The sequence below is a fragment of the Prunus dulcis genome, chromosome 5 (assembly GCF_902201215.1).
Source record: "Prunus dulcis chromosome 5, ALMONDv2, whole genome shotgun sequence".
In the NCBI taxonomy this organism is placed as follows: Eukaryota; Viridiplantae; Streptophyta; class Magnoliopsida; order Rosales; family Rosaceae; genus Prunus; species Prunus dulcis.
Window position 1 is genome coordinate 12,213,343 of NC_047654.1, and position 17,256 is coordinate 12,230,598.

At 40.1% G+C, this 17,256-nt stretch overlaps 3 protein-coding genes across 5 annotated transcripts; 2 read left to right on the forward strand and 1 right to left on the reverse strand.

The window, feature by feature from the left end:
- Nucleotides 1-2: 2 nt before the first annotated feature.
- Nucleotides 3-1,333, reverse strand: LOC117627618 (AP2-like ethylene-responsive transcription factor PLT1). Its single transcript, XM_034359777.1, has one exon. It carries the CDS (start codon nucleotides 1,169-1,171, stop codon nucleotides 233-235), a length of 939 nt encoding a protein of 312 aa, XP_034215668.1. The 5' UTR covers nucleotides 1,172-1,333; the 3' UTR covers nucleotides 3-232.
- A 6,815-nt stretch (nucleotides 1,334-8,148) lies between these two features.
- LOC117627617 (nuclear pore complex protein NUP98A) lies at nucleotides 8,149-15,666 on the forward strand. Of its 3 annotated transcripts, none has more exons than XM_034359774.1 (12): nucleotides 8,149-8,403; nucleotides 8,631-8,700; nucleotides 9,389-9,694; nucleotides 10,630-11,283; nucleotides 11,447-11,668; nucleotides 11,757-12,301; nucleotides 12,388-12,472; nucleotides 12,587-12,647; nucleotides 13,192-13,330; nucleotides 13,503-13,622; nucleotides 13,730-13,907; nucleotides 14,633-15,666. In XM_034359774.1, exons 2-12 carry the CDS (start codon nucleotides 8,682-8,684, stop codon nucleotides 15,316-15,318), a joined length of 3,015 nt encoding a protein of 1,004 aa, XP_034215665.1. In that variant the 5' UTR covers nucleotides 8,149-8,403; nucleotides 8,631-8,681; the 3' UTR covers nucleotides 15,319-15,666. The 3 variants fall into 3 exon arrangements, with proteins under 3 accessions (XP_034215665.1, XP_034215664.1, XP_034215666.1); XM_034359773.1 differs by having other exon boundaries at nucleotides 8,162-8,403; nucleotides 9,386-9,694; XM_034359775.1 differs by lacking the exon at nucleotides 9,389-9,694 and having other exon boundaries at nucleotides 8,164-8,403.
- Nucleotides 15,667-16,176: 510 nt separating this feature from the next.
- On the forward strand, nucleotides 16,177-17,026 carry LOC117627619 (60S ribosomal protein L9-like). Its single transcript, XM_034359778.1, has one exon. It carries the CDS (start codon nucleotides 16,317-16,319, stop codon nucleotides 16,899-16,901), a length of 585 nt encoding a protein of 194 aa, XP_034215669.1. The 5' UTR covers nucleotides 16,177-16,316; the 3' UTR covers nucleotides 16,902-17,026.
- Nucleotides 17,027-17,256: the final 230 nt, after the last annotated feature.

Consider the following 17,256-nt stretch of genomic DNA (forward strand, 5'->3'; position numbering starts at 1 on the left):
TGTTAAACCTGATTAACTAGAGCCATTTATAAATTTACATAATTGTCACTCACTACTGCAACACACAAAGAAAGAGGGGGGAGGAGGATACATAATTTATTATTGGGAACACACACGCATTAAAGAATGATTAGCCTGCAAAGAAGACTTAGCTTGTAAGGTTAAAAAGGTATTTTTAAAAACACCTAAAAGAAACAAAAAAATTAATTTTTATCTGATATGATCTCATCTATCACCCCAGAACAGAGGATGCATAGAAGAGTGGGTCCCAAGAAGCATTTGCACCACCTGCCGCCCAATTGTTGTCACAGTGTAAAAACTGCTGCTGGTCTGAAGGCCAAGCACCTGAAGCTGATGACCCCAAAATTGCTGACCCATCAATCTGTGACAGCTGCTGTGTCCTCACCGCTGTCACTTTACCATCCCCAGCAAGGCTTGTGATCTGCAATGGCAGCTCCATAGGGCACTGCTCTGTAAATGAACCAGTTTGCGTTGACCATGTTGACCAATTCGGCACTTGGTCATATGCTAATGCTGGGGACTCATTGCTCCAAGCCATGCTCTGGTTTGATGCTGTGTGACTAGGCTGAGCTTGATGATGACCCCACCGATGATCATGACCGTTAATATCCAACACAATGGGATCCTCCTTCGCCGACCCGGATGAAGAAGGAGGCGGGTTCGGGTTCACAAAACCCACCACGCCACGTGGACCAATAGGAAACGGCTCCATCTTGGCACCACCATTATTCCCCCGTGGTTGCGGAACCACACACCCTTTGCCGTCGAGCAGCTTAGCCCTGAGCGCGCCAAGCAACCCATCGGCTTCAGCCCCATTTCCACACACAGCCTCAAAAGAAAAAGGCTCCACATTTTCGGCCACGCCGGCACCGCCATTGGCATGGCCGGACTCATTGGTCGATTGGGGCAATTCGAAGTTGGTTCGGGCGTTCGCACCGCGCAGCGCTCGAGCCGCGTCGTCGTAGGCTCGAGCGGCGTCCTCCGCTGTGTCGAACGTCCCGAGCCAAAGCCTCACCTTTTGCAGAGAGTCCTTAATCTCGGCGACCCATCTCCCCGATGGCCTCTGTCGAACGCCCACGAACCTGTGGTGGCCTCTCGTCGATGATTTCCTCCTGCCCCGGACGCCGTCGTTTTGTGCGCGCAAACCCATTGATCGGTTTTTGCTTGTCTCTGATTGAAACCGTCTGAGCACGAAGTGGCGGTGGCTTTATAATGATGGGTTAGCTGAAGAATCTGGGAGCTCGAGAAGTCGACGAATAACAAAGTGACAAAACGTCGCCGTTGAAGCCTTGCAGGCTTGATTGTTTTTAACGACAACAACATTAAAATACATAGAGAAATGGTCACAGCAATATTTCTGCTTCCTCTTATTGTAAATTTCATTACATCATTGCATACGATATGTCCTCTCTGCGTTGTCTAATCTGATGCAAGCAAATGAAGTGAAATACCTTTTGTACCCTTTGCTGTAATTTTCGATAATGGTTGGGAATTAAACGCTGTAGAAAAATGGAATCATGGGTTTTACTGCTGTGAAAGTTGAAATTTTGGGATCTACCGCAACGAGAAAAAGAAAAGGGTCGTTGGAGTTACCGCTGTAACTTGGAACTTGTAGTAAGATTTATTAGACCGCTCTAATGTGAAAGGACTCTAAAGGGCATTTATTGGGGCTAATTTGGGAATTTTGGCCTTGTGTTTTTCTTATAATGTTTGAATACGACGTTAATATATCTTGGTCTGATTAATGAACCAATGAGTGATTGGCAATGCCACTTGGCTGATTATATTTGTTTACTTGAGAATGACACATCTTGATCCAAACTTGAGGAAATAAGCTTGGCCTTGATTGCACTAATGTTCTGGCTGCTTCGTTTGGATTGAACTAATGTATTGATCTTTTTTTTCTTTTTTTTTCGTGGAAAATAATGTATTGATCAATGATCCTTGTTTATAAGGATTAGTTTGGATTCAATTCCAATCCAGTAAACATCGAGGCACCAAATAAGGCCAAAATAGTTATCCTCTGGTTTCATCTTAAACAAATGATTTTTGTCCCTCTTTGGATTAAGCAAATCTCATATCTATTCACTCATTTTTGTCCCTCTTACGAATTATTTTTTCTAACTTGTTTGCGACACATAGAGCAATTCTTTCTTGTTGGGTTCATTGGTTATTTAATGATAAACAGTCTTAGTTTTAGATTTCCTACTAATTAGGTTGGTGGATGTTTCAAAATTTGACATTATTTTGAGACAAAAATGTTCTCATATCTTAAACCTTTTCAAAGCTAATTGTTTGGTCGAGGATTGTGCTTATGTAGCTTTGTCTACTTTGGTACCTGATCTTTGGGCATCCCTACTCTATGCTGCATAGGAGGTAAGTTGTCTTCTGTATATTCTGCCATTTGGAACTTTGTCGATTAGGCTAATTGACAGGACCCGATCCCAATTCCACTTTGGAATTCGAACCAAGTCCTGTGCGTGTCCGACACCTGGCAACTGCCGGGCACAAATGACCATTTTACCCTTCCTGCTACAGTTACTATTAAAACTTTCTTTGGACTCCTGCCGAAATTTCGGCAGAGTCTCCCCTGTATTTTGACCAAACCCAAAATCTTCCACCTGTTAAACAAGCAAATAAATTCACCCAACTGCCAGAATACATCCAAACAACCATTCACCAGTTCAGGTTTCTCACTAAAACTAGATATCAGAGCATTTTCTAAAGTTACAGGGTTTCAAGGACTTTTCCACAAAACTCTACGTTACTTGGTGGCGCGGAAGCTAGGAATGGCCAGGTGGTGGAATCCAGTGCACTTCTACAGCCTGGGGGCGAAAAACAAGTTTGAAAATGTGAGTGGACAAAAAAATATTGTTCTTGAAAACAATTTATAACCATAATAACCCCCGTAATCAAAATAAATATGTATGTAAACCTGAAGTTCATCGGTATTCAAATATATAAAGCACTTAATCAACATGTATATGTATATTAAGAAAACTGATATAAAAGTTTTCTGGAAACAATAATTTTATAAAACACTGAAATTCCTTTAAAATTTACCACCTAGAAGTACCCCTGTAATCCGTCAATTCCCCTGGCAGGTCTCGAGCGACACGCAGTCTATCCGAGCCGCAAACTAGCAGGATACAGGGGACTATGGTCAGCCTGATCTGCCGGCAGGTCTTGATGACACCAAGTCAACTCGAGCCGCTATCGTAGGATACATGGGACTGTAGTCAGCCTGATCCACAATCCTGGCAGGTTTCGGGGACACAGAGTCAGCCGAGCAGCAAATCCTGGCAGGTCTCGGGACACCAAGTCTGCCGAGCCGCAAATCCTGGCACTCACGGTTCGAGCGTCCCCGAAACTCGTGAGGCAAAGTCAAGTGCACTGACTGAACTGTAAACAGGCTGGATGTCCGTAGACATCGGTCCGTCTGAGGGTAATCACCAAATAAAAATGGGTACGTGGTGGTTCTAAAATAAAATACTATTAGAAAAGTCTGATCAATAACTGAAGTCTAGAATCAAGTTGCTATCTCATCTGACATAAGCCTCAAACTCTGTTTTCTATATCTGTTATGTGTAACTAAGCAGCAGAAACTTATAGAAATGTTACTGTACTAATCATGCTCGGAAAGCATTCGATAAAACTTATTCAAAATCAAATAATGAAATTTGCTCATATAAACTCATTTATAACACTTAATTATATAAAATCAATATGTAAACTCATTTATATAAATCATTTATATAACTCATTTATATATAAAATCATTTATGAAAGAAAGTCCACTCACTGCTGGTCCGAGCTAGCTGGACCTCTTGAAGATCCTTCATGTGGTCCTGTCGGGCCTCTGGTGCCTGATTACCCATAAAGATTTAATTAATAAAACTGCTCAATAAAAGAATTAAATGAAACACCCTGCCCCCGGCTCCTAGAAATGCGTGCAATCATTTTAAAGTCACTCCTATGCCCACATTAACCTTTCAGACAGTTAGAACGGCCTTAAAAGACCCGAAACTATACTAAGCGATAAACCACCAAACCGGCCGATCCGGGACCCGCGGGGTCCACGATCTCCGATGGCCAATCTGGACTTTTCTAAAGGGTTCTCACTGAGAAAGACCCATGTTCCGCGAATTTGGTATGAAACGGACGGTCGGATTAGCCAAAATCGCGTTATCGCTTAAAATCTAAACCCTAGCCCCATGGTTCGCGATTTCGGAGTATCCGGGACTCCGATTCGCAATCCGTTGATTCCTACACGATCCTGGAATCATGTAGTACGACATATCCAAAATTGAGTACGATCCAACGACTCGACAACACTGCACCCAAGGATCGCGTAACATGGAAAATCCGTTCGGGGCTCAAACGGACTCCGAATCGAGATCTGTGAAATCCTACGCGCTCGTGACAGCACGAGGATCGCAAAACTACACAGAGTCACTTCACCACCCTCACCCACGCGCCGCCACAAGCGTCTGCAGATTGGGTGTCCAAAGCGATACCGGGTTGTCGAAAAAACTCGTAACCAAGACTCCAAACTCCTATCCTAGGTAAAACACCCCATTTGGAGTCACTTTTGTTCTTGGGCATACCCCAAAAAGTGGCCGAAAATGGCCGATCACGGCTGCCGAAAATGGCCGATCACGGCGGTCGAAGTTCTGCCGATTTTCAAGTTGAAAATCGAGTGTTCTAGAGCTAAAATTGATCGAAACCCAGCCAACCATCAGCTAGAACATGAAAAATAGGTGAGAATCCATACCTTACTCGAACGATTTGGTGGAGAAACGAAGGGGATCGAGAGGAGAGAAGTTTCAACTGGAAACCGGCGGTTTTCGCCAGTTTCCGGCGAACTCCGAGCGGCGCCGTGGCTGAGATCGGTCGGGGAAGAACGGCGAGTGTGTGACGGTTCCAACGGTACCCACGGCGGAGATCAAGCTGGCCTGTGGTGGCCGGGGTGACGACGAGAAGAGGCGGAGGTCGGGGAGGAGTCGCGCGGGAGGAGAGGGAGAGAGAGAGGAGAGAGAAACTGACGGGGGAGAGAGAGAGAAGAGATAAAAATCTGACTTTTTTCAAATTACCATTTTGCCCTTCGCGGTATTTTGACCGTATTTTCTTCGTTACAACTCCGATTCGAGTCTACTCCGTGTCTACGGACTCCTTTCGCCGTGCTCTACCCAACGGCGGAAGTGGAATTGCCAAAATCCTTCTCGATCAAAAAGTCAACTTTTGCCTATTAAATAATGCGATGGCAAAATCGTCTTTTTGCTAGAATATATTAATCCTACTTTGTTGATATTTTGTTTTGGGTTATTACACTAATAATATCATACATATATACGTACATTTTTTTTAGTACAAGCGAGAGTCTAAACTAGAGGAGAGAAGAATTTCTCACACACACACACTACCATATGATGCCATGAGGATTCAAACTTGAGACCACTATAATATGCAAGTCTAGACCCCTTTTTACTAAACTTACAGTTGAATTAGAAGAAAACATGCACATGAATTTTAAATGGTTCCTCCGAATTATTTCTCTCACTGAAGCATGTGTGGACACATCACATGAAAATGTGTGCCTTCTGGACGATCAACAAGCACTCTCTTTTCTTGTATTATTCTTCAGCAAAAAGAAAATATATCAAAATGGTTAATTATCTATGATAATCTAACTAAAGGTACCACAACATATCATGGGCATAATCGTTTAATAGTGTACATACTTAATAGAGGTACGTATTTAGTTATATATCCATTCTTAGCACTAGTGGATATCCATAAAGACTACACGACATTCCAATGAGTGCATTCATGTCTTCAGTAAGTGACTTCAGAATGGACATTGGGCATCAGTGCCCTTTGTAACTTTTTGCAATATGTTTCATCCATTTTTTTCCGTTTTTCTTTTGGATGATAAGAACTACTTACTCATAGGTATATCAGACAGGTCTGAAAAGGCAAATATGGTAATGCAGCACAAATGTAACTACTCGAATCGTTTTTCGGCAGTTCTTGCTGAATGTCGAACAGGTGTTGCTCTCATCAAATCTTTGTTTCCATAATCTGATCTTCAACCTTAACATTTGGGGAATGTTCTTCTACATATGTAGTTTCATTTTTATGATCACTTTGCTTTGTTTGCAAATGTTGAACCTGCACTGCACCACCTTTAAAGTCATATTTTGTGTGTTGTCCATGAAACCAACAAATTCCTGAGAGTGTGGATCATAAAAAAAATGATATCTACATTCTATCAACACGACATACCTATATGAACAGAAACTAACCTCAGTAAGTTCTTTAGGGAAATCAAGTTGGGCTTCTTCAGGGTCTTGTGTCACAATCCACCAAGCATCGGAAATACGATCTGGGACATGAAAAGCTAATGTTGATTTATTTAAATTAGTATAGCCGCTCGGCTATACTATTTAATATTCGAATATATTTAAAAAGTACAGCTGTGTACAATTTAAATATTAAATAGTATGCCGCTCGGCTATACTATTTAATATTTGAATATATTTAAAGAGTACAGCCAAACGACTATACTATTTAATATTCAAATATATTTAATATTTTAAATAGTACAGCCGTCCGGCTATACTCTTTAAATATATTTGAATATTAAATAGTATAGCCGCTCAGCTGTACTCTTTAAATATTAATTGAATATCCGCGCGACCATTTATTTCAATAAAATGGGTCCACAACCTTGAAATTACACCGATTATGGCTTAATCTGTTTTAGACTAGCAAACTATGTATATATTTTTGTCACTGCAGATTGATTTCTTATTTCCTAACATGGACCTGCTGATTATGGCAAAATTTGTTTTAGACTAGGTATTATTTCCTAACATGTGGCAGGTGGTGGAGATGAACAAAAACCACACCAAAATCTGAGCACTGGAACTTACAAATCATCTGCTGGAAGCCTTGAACAGTTTTCTGCTGAGAGACCATCAAACCAGAGCAGCACCTATACTGAGAAAATTTCATCTGCTATAGCCGAGAAGGCAATATCTGCTAAGAACGTCGTCGCTACCAAACTCGGATATGGAGGGAACAATGCAGCCAAGCCTGGTGGATCAACGGCGCCTGAGAGAGGCCGTTGCAGAGATTTTCCGACATGTGGTTGAAGAAGGTGCGAAGGGATGGGGTGGCGCTCGGGCCTTGGGCTTGGGCGGAGCCGCCAGAGGTTGCGGCGGTTGAGATTGGAAGGACTGGATGTGGGGTTGGGTTCGACATTGAGGGTAGATGGATCTGACGTGTGAATTTTTCTTTAGGGATTTTGGGAATTCAAAAATTTTTGACCTAGTCCAAAACAGAACTAGTTCATTTACTATATTCTAATTATCTTCCATTGAGTGTTACCAAATTTGTTTTATATATAATACATATATATTTATGAAAAATATTTGAACCATAAGGTAAGGTGTGGTGCGGTTGGTAAATTGTCACCTCCAGTTAGCGAGCTACCTAGTGCCTCAATGACAGGGGTTTGAAACTCGTTGGAAGCACTTTGTGGCTAAAGGTAAGCCGAACCTCAAGCGAAGATTAATCTTATCTTTCGTAGGTAGTTGCCCTTGGAGCTATGATGTCATAATTTTCATACTATCTCTACTATCCCCTTCACACATAAGCTAGGGCAATACTTGATTATGTAATGAAGCACAATATGGTATTTTCACTGTACTCATTTGGATAAAAATTCAACATTGTATTGTTTGCAGCAATTTATTCCCCTTCAGTTATGTTTCTTTGTAAAAATTACACTTTTTTTTTTTGTTCTTGATAATAGGAAGAGGGAGTAGTAGAAGAAAACATATGACATTTTCATTTATTTTATATTTTAAAATAATAGTACACATGAATAAAAAATCAAGATATCTAATATAAAGGAAAAAAAAGACAATTATTATTATTAATTTTTAAGACTTAGTCAATTTTCGCTTATTTTAAGCAACAACGAAAAATAAAAACTAATTTACTCTGACCAAAAAAAAAAACGAAAAACTAATTCATTTTCATTTTGTCGGAACCAAAGCGGTAGTTATATAATTACGGACTTACTTTTTACGCTACTATGCGTGCTTAGTTCTAACGCGACGCGCCTCCCCACTCGTGTAAATAGCTTTTGGCTTCACCAATTCTGACATCGACGAACGAGACTTGGGAGATTGCAAGCCAAGCCATCAATCATTCTGCGACTTCAAACCCTTCCCTCTCTCCCGTTTTCTTTCCATTTCATCACTTTCGATCTCACAACTCGAAGCCATCGTCGTCTTCAGATCGACGCCCAGTTCCTCTTTCGAAACCCTACTTCCACATTCGCTCTTCTCCATCGCCTTCGCTTACTTTCAGGTACTTCGAAAACCCTAGCCTTCGGTCTTAGTTTGTCTATCAGGTTTAAGATTGCGTTTAATTTCTGTTGTATTGTATTGATGCTCTGGTTTTCTGATTTCTGCAATGGGTCGCGTTAATTCGACGTGTGTTCGAGCGATTTCTCGCATTGTTAGATTCTCGTTGCCTTGTTAAATATGAGTTTGTGATGAAATTTGTGTTAACTTTGTGTTCTGTTTCTGTTTCAGCTTGAGATCGACAATCTAGCCCTGATTTTGAATACAGAATCGTGAGACAAGATGTTTGGTTCTACTAACCGTAAGCTTCTTTTCTCTATCTTTTACTTGATCCTTGAGTTTGATTTTGCTTCCTCATCCTAACTGCATTCATTTTTTTTTCATTTCATTCCATATTCGAATAATTGTTTTCTATGTTTTTTTTTTTTTTAATCACACATATTGTTTCTTCTGCTGATGTGTTTTCTAGATTTTACTGTTGTTTTCTTTCGAACAACGTCAACGACGAGTGTAATTTTATTTGTTCTTTCCTTCCTCTGTGCATTTTTGTGTGTGCTTGCTCACACATGTACTTCTATAATGCTAAAAACTTTTTTTTTTTTAATTTTATCTTTCTCCCCCTTGCAGTTTTCTCTGTTTCAGGGCAACTGTTTTTTATGTCTTCCAGGCCCCTAATAAATTGTTGGTGATAGTTGTATGAGGACTACCCTTTTCTTCGTGAAATTCTCCTTCTGGTCCTATGAACTTGGTGGTGATTTTAAGACTATGAATTTTGAAGTTGCATATAGGGCCTGTAATTTGTCATTCCCGTTTTATTTGTTTCATTCTAAGATGAACATGACATGCATTTACTATCAGTTTTGGGCTATGATTATGTTTATCTGATGTTCTGTTAGTGCTGCTTTTACTCCCTGAAGAATCTTTGTGATTGGTAATTTTTTTTTCCTCACGGAAATTAATAATTCAATGTGTGGAACATTGTTTAGCAGCTTTTGGGCAGTCATCTAGCAGCCCGTTTGCATCCCAACCGGTCTTTGGGCAAACCAGCAACACAAGTAACAATCCTTTTGTTCCCAAGCCTTTTGGTAGCACAACTCCGTTTGGTGCCCAAACAGGGAGTTCCATATTTGGCGGCACTTCAACTGGTGTATTTGGTGCAGCTCAATCTTCTTCACCTTTTCCTTCCTCAACGACCTTCGGTGCTGCTTCATCTTCACCAGCTTTTGGAAATACAACTCCTTCTTTTGGAGCTGCTTCTAGTGCGGCTTTCAATAGTTCACCATCACCTTTTGGTGGTAAGTTGATTGAGTTAGTTTAAATTTCTACATTTTGTTCTTCACCACCTTTCAAGTGATTCATTTTAATGTAATTACTGTGAAATACGGTTATTAGAAATTTGTTTACAATGTCCCCTATCATTTTTAATGCTCTTCAGGTTTATACTGAGTTTTCTTGGAAATTTATGAGGTTATTGAGCATTTTCAAATCTAATGCTATATATAAGTGGATTATGCTTTCTGTGTGAGATGGCTATGTTGTTGTCAAATTTTTTTGTTCAGTATACATTTTTTGGTGTAGTGCCAACTTGTAAAGGACTTGTGTATGAGATGGGGTCCAACAGCTGACTTGTGGAAGAAATTTTTTTATTGGGCTGGAACTTCAACTGTTTTTTGTTGTTGTCATGCCGCGGACTTATTTCCTTACCAGATGAATTTGGATTATCTTTATTTTTGTGTGTAAGTAAATAGATTATTGTTCAGGTTTCTGGTTATTTGATGCATGCACACATGTATTGGATTAGATTGAATGTATATAATAGAAGACTAGGGTTCAAGTATTAAGAAATATCACGAGTGTAATTAAGACTTTGAGAGTGGAAGAGGTATGATTATTATATCTTTAGGTGCTCTGGTTTTTGCGTGAGGGATTGGTTTCATCTTGTATTTTAAGCAGACATTTGTTCACCTCAATTAGAGGAGCTTTACTTCTTAATCTATACTTGCAGCTTTATATATTTGTCTTGCACCAGTTTGTATTTTCTTTTGCTTGCTGAGGTCACCTCCATTTTAGAAGCTCATCAACAATCTACATAGAATTATAATGGATGCGTAATCTACAAAATTGCTTTGTTATTTGGTTAACATGTTGTTCATTTTAGTTCATCTATCTGTGCCCAAATCTTTGTTATTTGGATAACTTCTTGTCACTGTTGATTCCACTCTCTCAACAGGTTCATCTGGTTTTGGTCAGAAGCCTGTTTTTGGAGCATTTGGGTCCAATACTACTCAACCAAGTCCTTTTGGAAGCACAACTCAGCCATCACAGCCAGCATTTGGGAGTGGTATATTTGGTTCCACCACACCATTTGGTGGATCAAGTCAGCCAGCATTTGGTGCTACCACCACCCCAACAGCCTTTGGTGGTACAAGTAGTCCAGCGTTTGGTGCTACGACCACCCCAGCGTTTGGTGCTACAAGCACCCCAGCATTTGGTGCTACAAGCACCCCAGCCTTTGGGGCTACTAGCAACACCCCAGCCTTTGGGGCTACTAGCACCCCCCCAGCCTTTGGGGCTACAAGCAGTCCAGCCTTTGGTTCCACAACAAGTCCTACGTTTGGAAGCACAGGATCTGCATTCGGGGTGTCAAATTCCTCCGTGTTTGGATCTACGGGAGCATTTGGGGCTTCAAGCACCCCAGCTTTTGGTTCATCTGGATCCACCTTTGGTACTTCAAGCAATCCAGGTTTTGGTGCGTCAAGTGCTCCTGGTTTTGGTTCATCCAGTACTCCATCTTTCACCTTTACATCAGCTCCTGCTTTTGGCCAATCAAATTCTACATTTGGTAGTTCCTCATCTCCATTTGGAGCACAGAATTCTCCATTCGGTGAGTAAGTTTAGATGTATATGAGTGGTGGTACATTTTGAAAGAAAAACTGGACTAATGTTTTTGCTGGTCAAGGAATATCTTATTGTCTTTCATTACAGTCAAGGAATGCCTCATTTTGCTTTGTGTCATTGTATCTGTATTCTTATAATTTGTGATGCAGGAGCTCAGCCAACACCATTGGGGAACAATACCTTTGGGCAGTCAGCTTTTGGGGGCCAACAACGTGGTGGTAGTAGAGTGGCTGCATATACAGAGACTCCTGAACCAGATGGTGGTAGTGGGGCTACTGCTGCAAAATTGGAGTCAATATCAGCAATGTCAGTATATAAAGACAAAAGTCACGAAGAACTACGCTGGGAGGATTATCAATTGGGGGATAAAGGTATGTTGCTAGTTATTAGAAAAGTTGCCTCGGTTGTCGGAAATTATGACATTTATTAGGTTCTAAACATTATAATTTTAACTTCCAGGTGGTCCAGCTCCTGCTGGTGGGAGTGCCTTTGGCATGTCTACGGCACAACCAAACTCTTTGAATACTGCGTCATCATTTCCTCAAGTGTCTACAAGTCCTTTTAATACCGCAACCGCACCTAATTTGTTTACTCCAAAAACTCCATCCTTCCCTTCTACAGGCTTTGGAACATCGTCTACACCATTCAGTTCATCAACTTTTGGGCTTTCTACCTCAACCAATATTTTTAACCCATCATCATCTCCCTCGGGTTTTGGACAAACCTCATCTCCATCTCTCTTTACTTCATCGGCGCCATCCACATTTTCATTTTCTGCTCCAGCTCAAACATCAAATTCCACATTTAATACGGGAATATTCAATTCCACTGCTCCAGTTGCACAGACAGGTAGTACTTTTGGACTAAGTACCACTTCGTTTGGGCAGAACACGGCCCCATTTGGTCAATCAAATGCATTCAATACTCCCTCTACTGGTTATGGTTTGGGAAGCTCCTCTACTGCTAGTGCTACAAGCAACCTGATGGGTTTTAGTCAACCTACTGTAAGTTTTTTTCTTTTCCTATTAATTGTAGTAGGTTTTAATTGATAATTTGAGTTGATTTTTTACCTATTAACTTGCCCGTGCAGCCTTCTTTTTCCCAGCCTTTCCAGTCATCTCAGCCTCCTCAGAACAGTGGGTTTGGATTCAACAGTTTTAATCAAACTCAGCCAGGTATCATATGTTTTGGACATGCTTATGTTTTTTCAAGCAATATAGCCATTGAGCTGCTTGTTTTCTTCTGTTGATGGTGCTGACTTTATCAATCGGTTGTCTTTGCCTTCATAGGCAATACAGGTGGCTTGGGTGGTTCAGTGGGAATTCTTGGGCAGAATAACTTTGGACAATTGTATGTCATGTGACTCATATCTCATGTGGTTAATAACTCTTGTGTGTATGTGTTCATAGTATATTTACTGTTAATTGTATTTGAATGTAAGTTTGTAGAATCATAGTGGTGTGTCGTCTTGTTTCATTTACATTGATTAAAAGTTGCAGAAATTTTTAGGACAAAACAAATCTCATTGATGTGGAATGTCTTAGTATATTCATTCCCGTTCATCTAGAAAAGGGTGACTATTATATTAGCTTGGGAGTGGGAGAGTTATTTTTATTTTGTTGATTTAATTGGTTATTTAATGATGGATAATCCCCAACTTCGGAGTATATGAAATGTTGGCATTTTGTCTAAGACGATGTTCTTATTCCAATCTCATGTAGCTCTATCTAGTTTGGGAGGTGTTTGGGCATCATTAAGCTACATAGGGTTTTTGTTTTGTTTTAAATGTCCATGGATTAAGCTATATGGAGTTGTATTCTGTTTATTTTTCCATTTGGAAGTTTCCAATTAAAATCTGGACTGGAAAAAAAACTATTTCTGTTGTTTTTTACAGGTCTGCTACTCAAAGCTCTGCAGCTGTACAACCAGTACCTGCTACCAATCCATTTGGAACGCTCCCTGCAATGCCTCAGATGTCAATTGGTCGTGGTGGAACTGCACCATCAATTCAATATGGGATTTCAAGCATGCCTGTAAGATGAATTTCTTATAATGTTGTTTTGTTTAATTTGAGATTCAAGTTGATGTAAGTGTTAGTTTCTATTGAGAATCACGTCTGTGGTTGTGATTTCAATTCAATGGATATTTTCTTAAATGTCCTGTGAAGGAAAATGGAATATGACACTCACTTTGTTTTTCTGCCAGGTTGTAGACAAACTGGCGCCTGTTAGAATGTCATCATCTTTAGTGACTTCTCGACACCTGACTCAAAGGCGGGTCAGATTGCCTGTGAGAAAATATTATCCTAAGAATGATGATCAAAGGGTGAGGATGTGCTTCTTGTGAACAGTTAAATTTAATCAGTTATAGGGTTCCTATTCAGGCTACATATGAATATTGTGCTTACACCTTTTTTCTCTTTTGTTTTGCAGTTCCCTTTCTTTATTGATGATGAAGAAACAGTCAATACCCCCAAGGCAGATGCTCTTTTCCTTCCCAGGGAAAACCCAAGAGCGCTCGTCATTCGTCCCAAAGAACAGTGGCCTTTAAGGGCCAGTGCCGAGAAAGCATCCCCATTAAAGGATACTTCTACTCCGGTGCATGAGAATGGTAAGTTCTGTTACTTGAGTGGCGGTCGTTTGAGTTGTATTAGAAGGTAGAAATGAGGGTTAGCCCAGCCTGTGCTAGGATAAGTAGCACATTATGTCTTTCTTGTCTGCTCTTTGTGCCTTCCTTTGTCAATTTTCCCTAAAACGAGTGACACTTTAAATAGTAGTTTTGCTGTGTATTTCTGTTGCCTTTTCACTGCAGCTTCTTCATGTGTGGGTTCAACTTTGTAATGGCATATATAATGAGTATGTAATGCAGCTAGTTACCATTTTTAGGCATTTTAGGTCCTGGCGTTTTTATTTTTTATTTGTATTTTCATCATTATGCACAAATGTTGAAAGTTTTGAAAATTTTATCTAATTCATTTAGTGTCAATGAGCATATTGTTGACTCTACTGAACACTTGTTGATTGAGGAAAAAATCTGGGAGAAGCATGTAATCCCCTCTTAGGTGCCTCCAATTCTGAGGATAAAGGTAGTGAGTATATGTTTTTATGACTTCAGGTTTTGTGCCATTTACTGTATAGCTAGTAGTTTCTTGTATTTTTTGGTGTATTTAGTAAGTAACATAAGATGCCTGTCCTTTTGTTTTGCTGTGGTTGTATTTTAAAGTCATGAGCTGTAAGCAAGAAATACTGACCTGATGATGCAAAACATATTGAGCCATAATGCATTCAGTTGAATAGTGTTTGTAGTGTTGACAGATTTGCTTTATGTTGTTTCAGAAACTCCACATGAAGATGGCATTGTCAAGGAGCGTGTGAATCATGTCAAAGCCAACCAGAAACCTAACGGAGTCCATGATGATCATTCTATTCAGAAAGCGGACTCATATATGACACTGAGTGGGCATAGAGCCGGTGAGGCTGCTATTGTATATGAGCATGGCGCTGACATTGAGGCACTAATGCCAAAGCTCCGGCGCTCTGATTACTATACAGAGCCTCGAATTCAGGAACTGGCGGCAAAGGAAAGGGCAGAACCTGGGTTCTGCTGTCACGTCAAGGATTTTGTGGTCGGACGAGTTGACTATGGTAGCATCAAGTTCTTTGGTGAGACAGATGTGAGACGCCTTGATCTGGAATCTGTGGTGCAGTTTAACAATCGGGAGGTGATAGTGTACATGGATGACAACAAGAAACCTCCAGTTGGGCAAGGCCTCAATAAACCTGCTGAGGTAACACTTCTCAACATTACATGTATGGACAAAAAAACAGGGCGCCGGTTTACAGAAGGGCCAAAAACTGAAAAATACAAGCAGATGTTGAAGAAGAAAGCGGAGGATCAAGGTGCCGAGTTTGTCTCTTATGACCCCTTGAAAGGAGAGTGGAAGTTCAAGGTAAGCCACTTCAGTGAGTACAAGTTGGGAGATGAAGACGACTGGGATGTGGATGGTGCTCAAGATTGCTGACGGAAGATGGAGTCGATGTGTTAAATATGTGGTCTTTTGTGTGTTTCCGACCAAGGGTTTTGTCATGGATGAAGATTAATTTTGGAATTGTATAGAACTTAGGGATAAGTGGTACCGTATATAGCTTTGGAAGCGATGTTTGCGCTCTGACTATATTACTGGTGTGTTGGTTGTGTTTTGGGTTTTAGAGTCGTGTTTTGTCGTACATTTCTATTCTTTTCAGTGTCATTATTGGTCTTTATTTTTACTTGGTGTTTTGATGGTGAAGCAGAGAATATTGGTTGGGTCAAAATTCATATTTGGGTTTACTGAATTTGGTGTGAAAAGTGGAAAAAGAAAAAAGAAAAAAGGTTTATTGTTTTTTAACCCTGAAATTGTCTGCATTCTTTTAATCATGTTTTATTTTATACACACAATTTCTCCATTCTTAGTTTTTATGTTTTGCCATGGCATTTCCATTTCCATCCACGGTTGTCTCCATCTCTAACTTGTCTCTCAAGTAAGTTTTTTTTTGAAGTCCAACTCTTTCACACAATTTGAGAGTAATAATTCAAATGAAAACAAAAAACAAAAAGGTTACAAGTGTACTACCAGAAAAGCATAATGTAAGTTTACTTGTGTTTTGCAGGTATTTATAAATTAAATTCATGTATTGTACAAATATATCACATATTATTGAATAAAAATGTTATAAATTAAAAATATTAAATAAATAACAATACGTATTTTTACTGTATTTTCCTTATAATTTTATCAAGTAATATATTCGGGTATTTTATTCATATTTTTCCTTTTTTGTGTTTGGGAGAAGACGCTTTTTTCTCATTTGTGATTGGGCTTTGAAGTTTGAAGTTTTAAATGTAGCCCACGATGGAGAAGACGCTAGGTGTCCATGTGAAATTCATTTCTATATATACATGGCCGTCCCGATAGGGTTTTAGGGTTTGTGGGAGGCGCCAGTCCTGAAACATTGAAACCAGAGGAAGAAGAAGAATAAGATGAAGACGATACTATCCTCGGACTCCATGGAGATCCCCGACGGGGTGACCATAAAAGTGAAGGCGAAGGTGATAGAGGTGGAGGGTCCGCGAGGAAAGCTGACCCGAAACTTCAAGCACCTGAACCTGGACTTCGATCTCATCACGGACGAGGCCACCGGGAAGAAGAAGCTGAAGATCGAAGCCTGGTTCGGGACCCGCAAAACCAGCGCCGCCATCAGAACGGCTATCAGCCACGTCGAGAATCTGATCACCGGCGTCACCAAGGGCTACAGGTATAAGATGAGATTCGTCTACGCTCACTTTCCGATCAACGCTTCGATCCCCAACTCCAACAACGCGATCGAGATCCGAAACTTCTTGGGCGAGAAGAAGGTGAGGAAGGTGGAGATGCTTCAGGGCGTGAACATCTACCGGTCTGAGAAGGTGAAGGACGAGCTGGTTTTGGATGGAAACGACATCGAATTGGTGTCAAGGTCTGCTGCTCTCATAAACCAGAAGTGCCATGTGAAGAACAAGGATATTAGGAAGTTTCTTGATGGGATTTATGTGAGTGAGAAGAGGACGATAGCTGAAGAGGAGTGATTAGATTTAAGGGATTTGTACTTGTTAGAGTGCTTTTCTGATATTGAGTTTCTCATCTTTACTTCTTTTTTTTTTTTTTAAATTTTATAATCTTGGATGGAAATTTTGATGAGTAAGTTTTACTATATTTTGGGTTTCTATTGCCAAACATAAATTGTGGAATTCTGGGGTTATTTTATTATGCAGGTTATTGATTTTTAAAGATTAAAAAAAGTGAGAAATCTTTCATTTGCAGAGTCTGGAAGAACACCTCACTTACACTTAAAAATAATTTGCACTAACAAAAATCCCCCAAAAATGGTTCTTTATAGTTGCACTATCAAGTAAGTTAAATCCTGGAAAAAGTAAGGTGTCA

Bases quoted from the DNA above. Each gene is read 5' to 3' on its own strand.
- LOC117627618 (XM_034359777.1), bottom strand. From the start codon at position 1,171: ATGGGTTTGCGCGCACAAAACGACGGCGTCCGGGGCAGGAGGAAATCA.
- LOC117627619 (XM_034359778.1), top strand. From the start codon at position 16,317: ATGAAGACGATACTATCCTCGGACTCCATGGAGATCCCCGACGGGGTG.
- LOC117627617 (XM_034359773.1), top strand. The intron at 12,302-12,387 runs GTAAGTTTTTTT...TTGCCCGTGCAG, and splicing joins TGGGTTTTAGTCAACCTACT to CCTTCTTTTTCCCAGCCTTT. The intron at 13,331-13,502 runs GTAAGATGAATT...TTTTTCTGCCAG, and splicing joins ATGGGATTTCAAGCATGCCT to GTTGTAGACAAACTGGCGCC.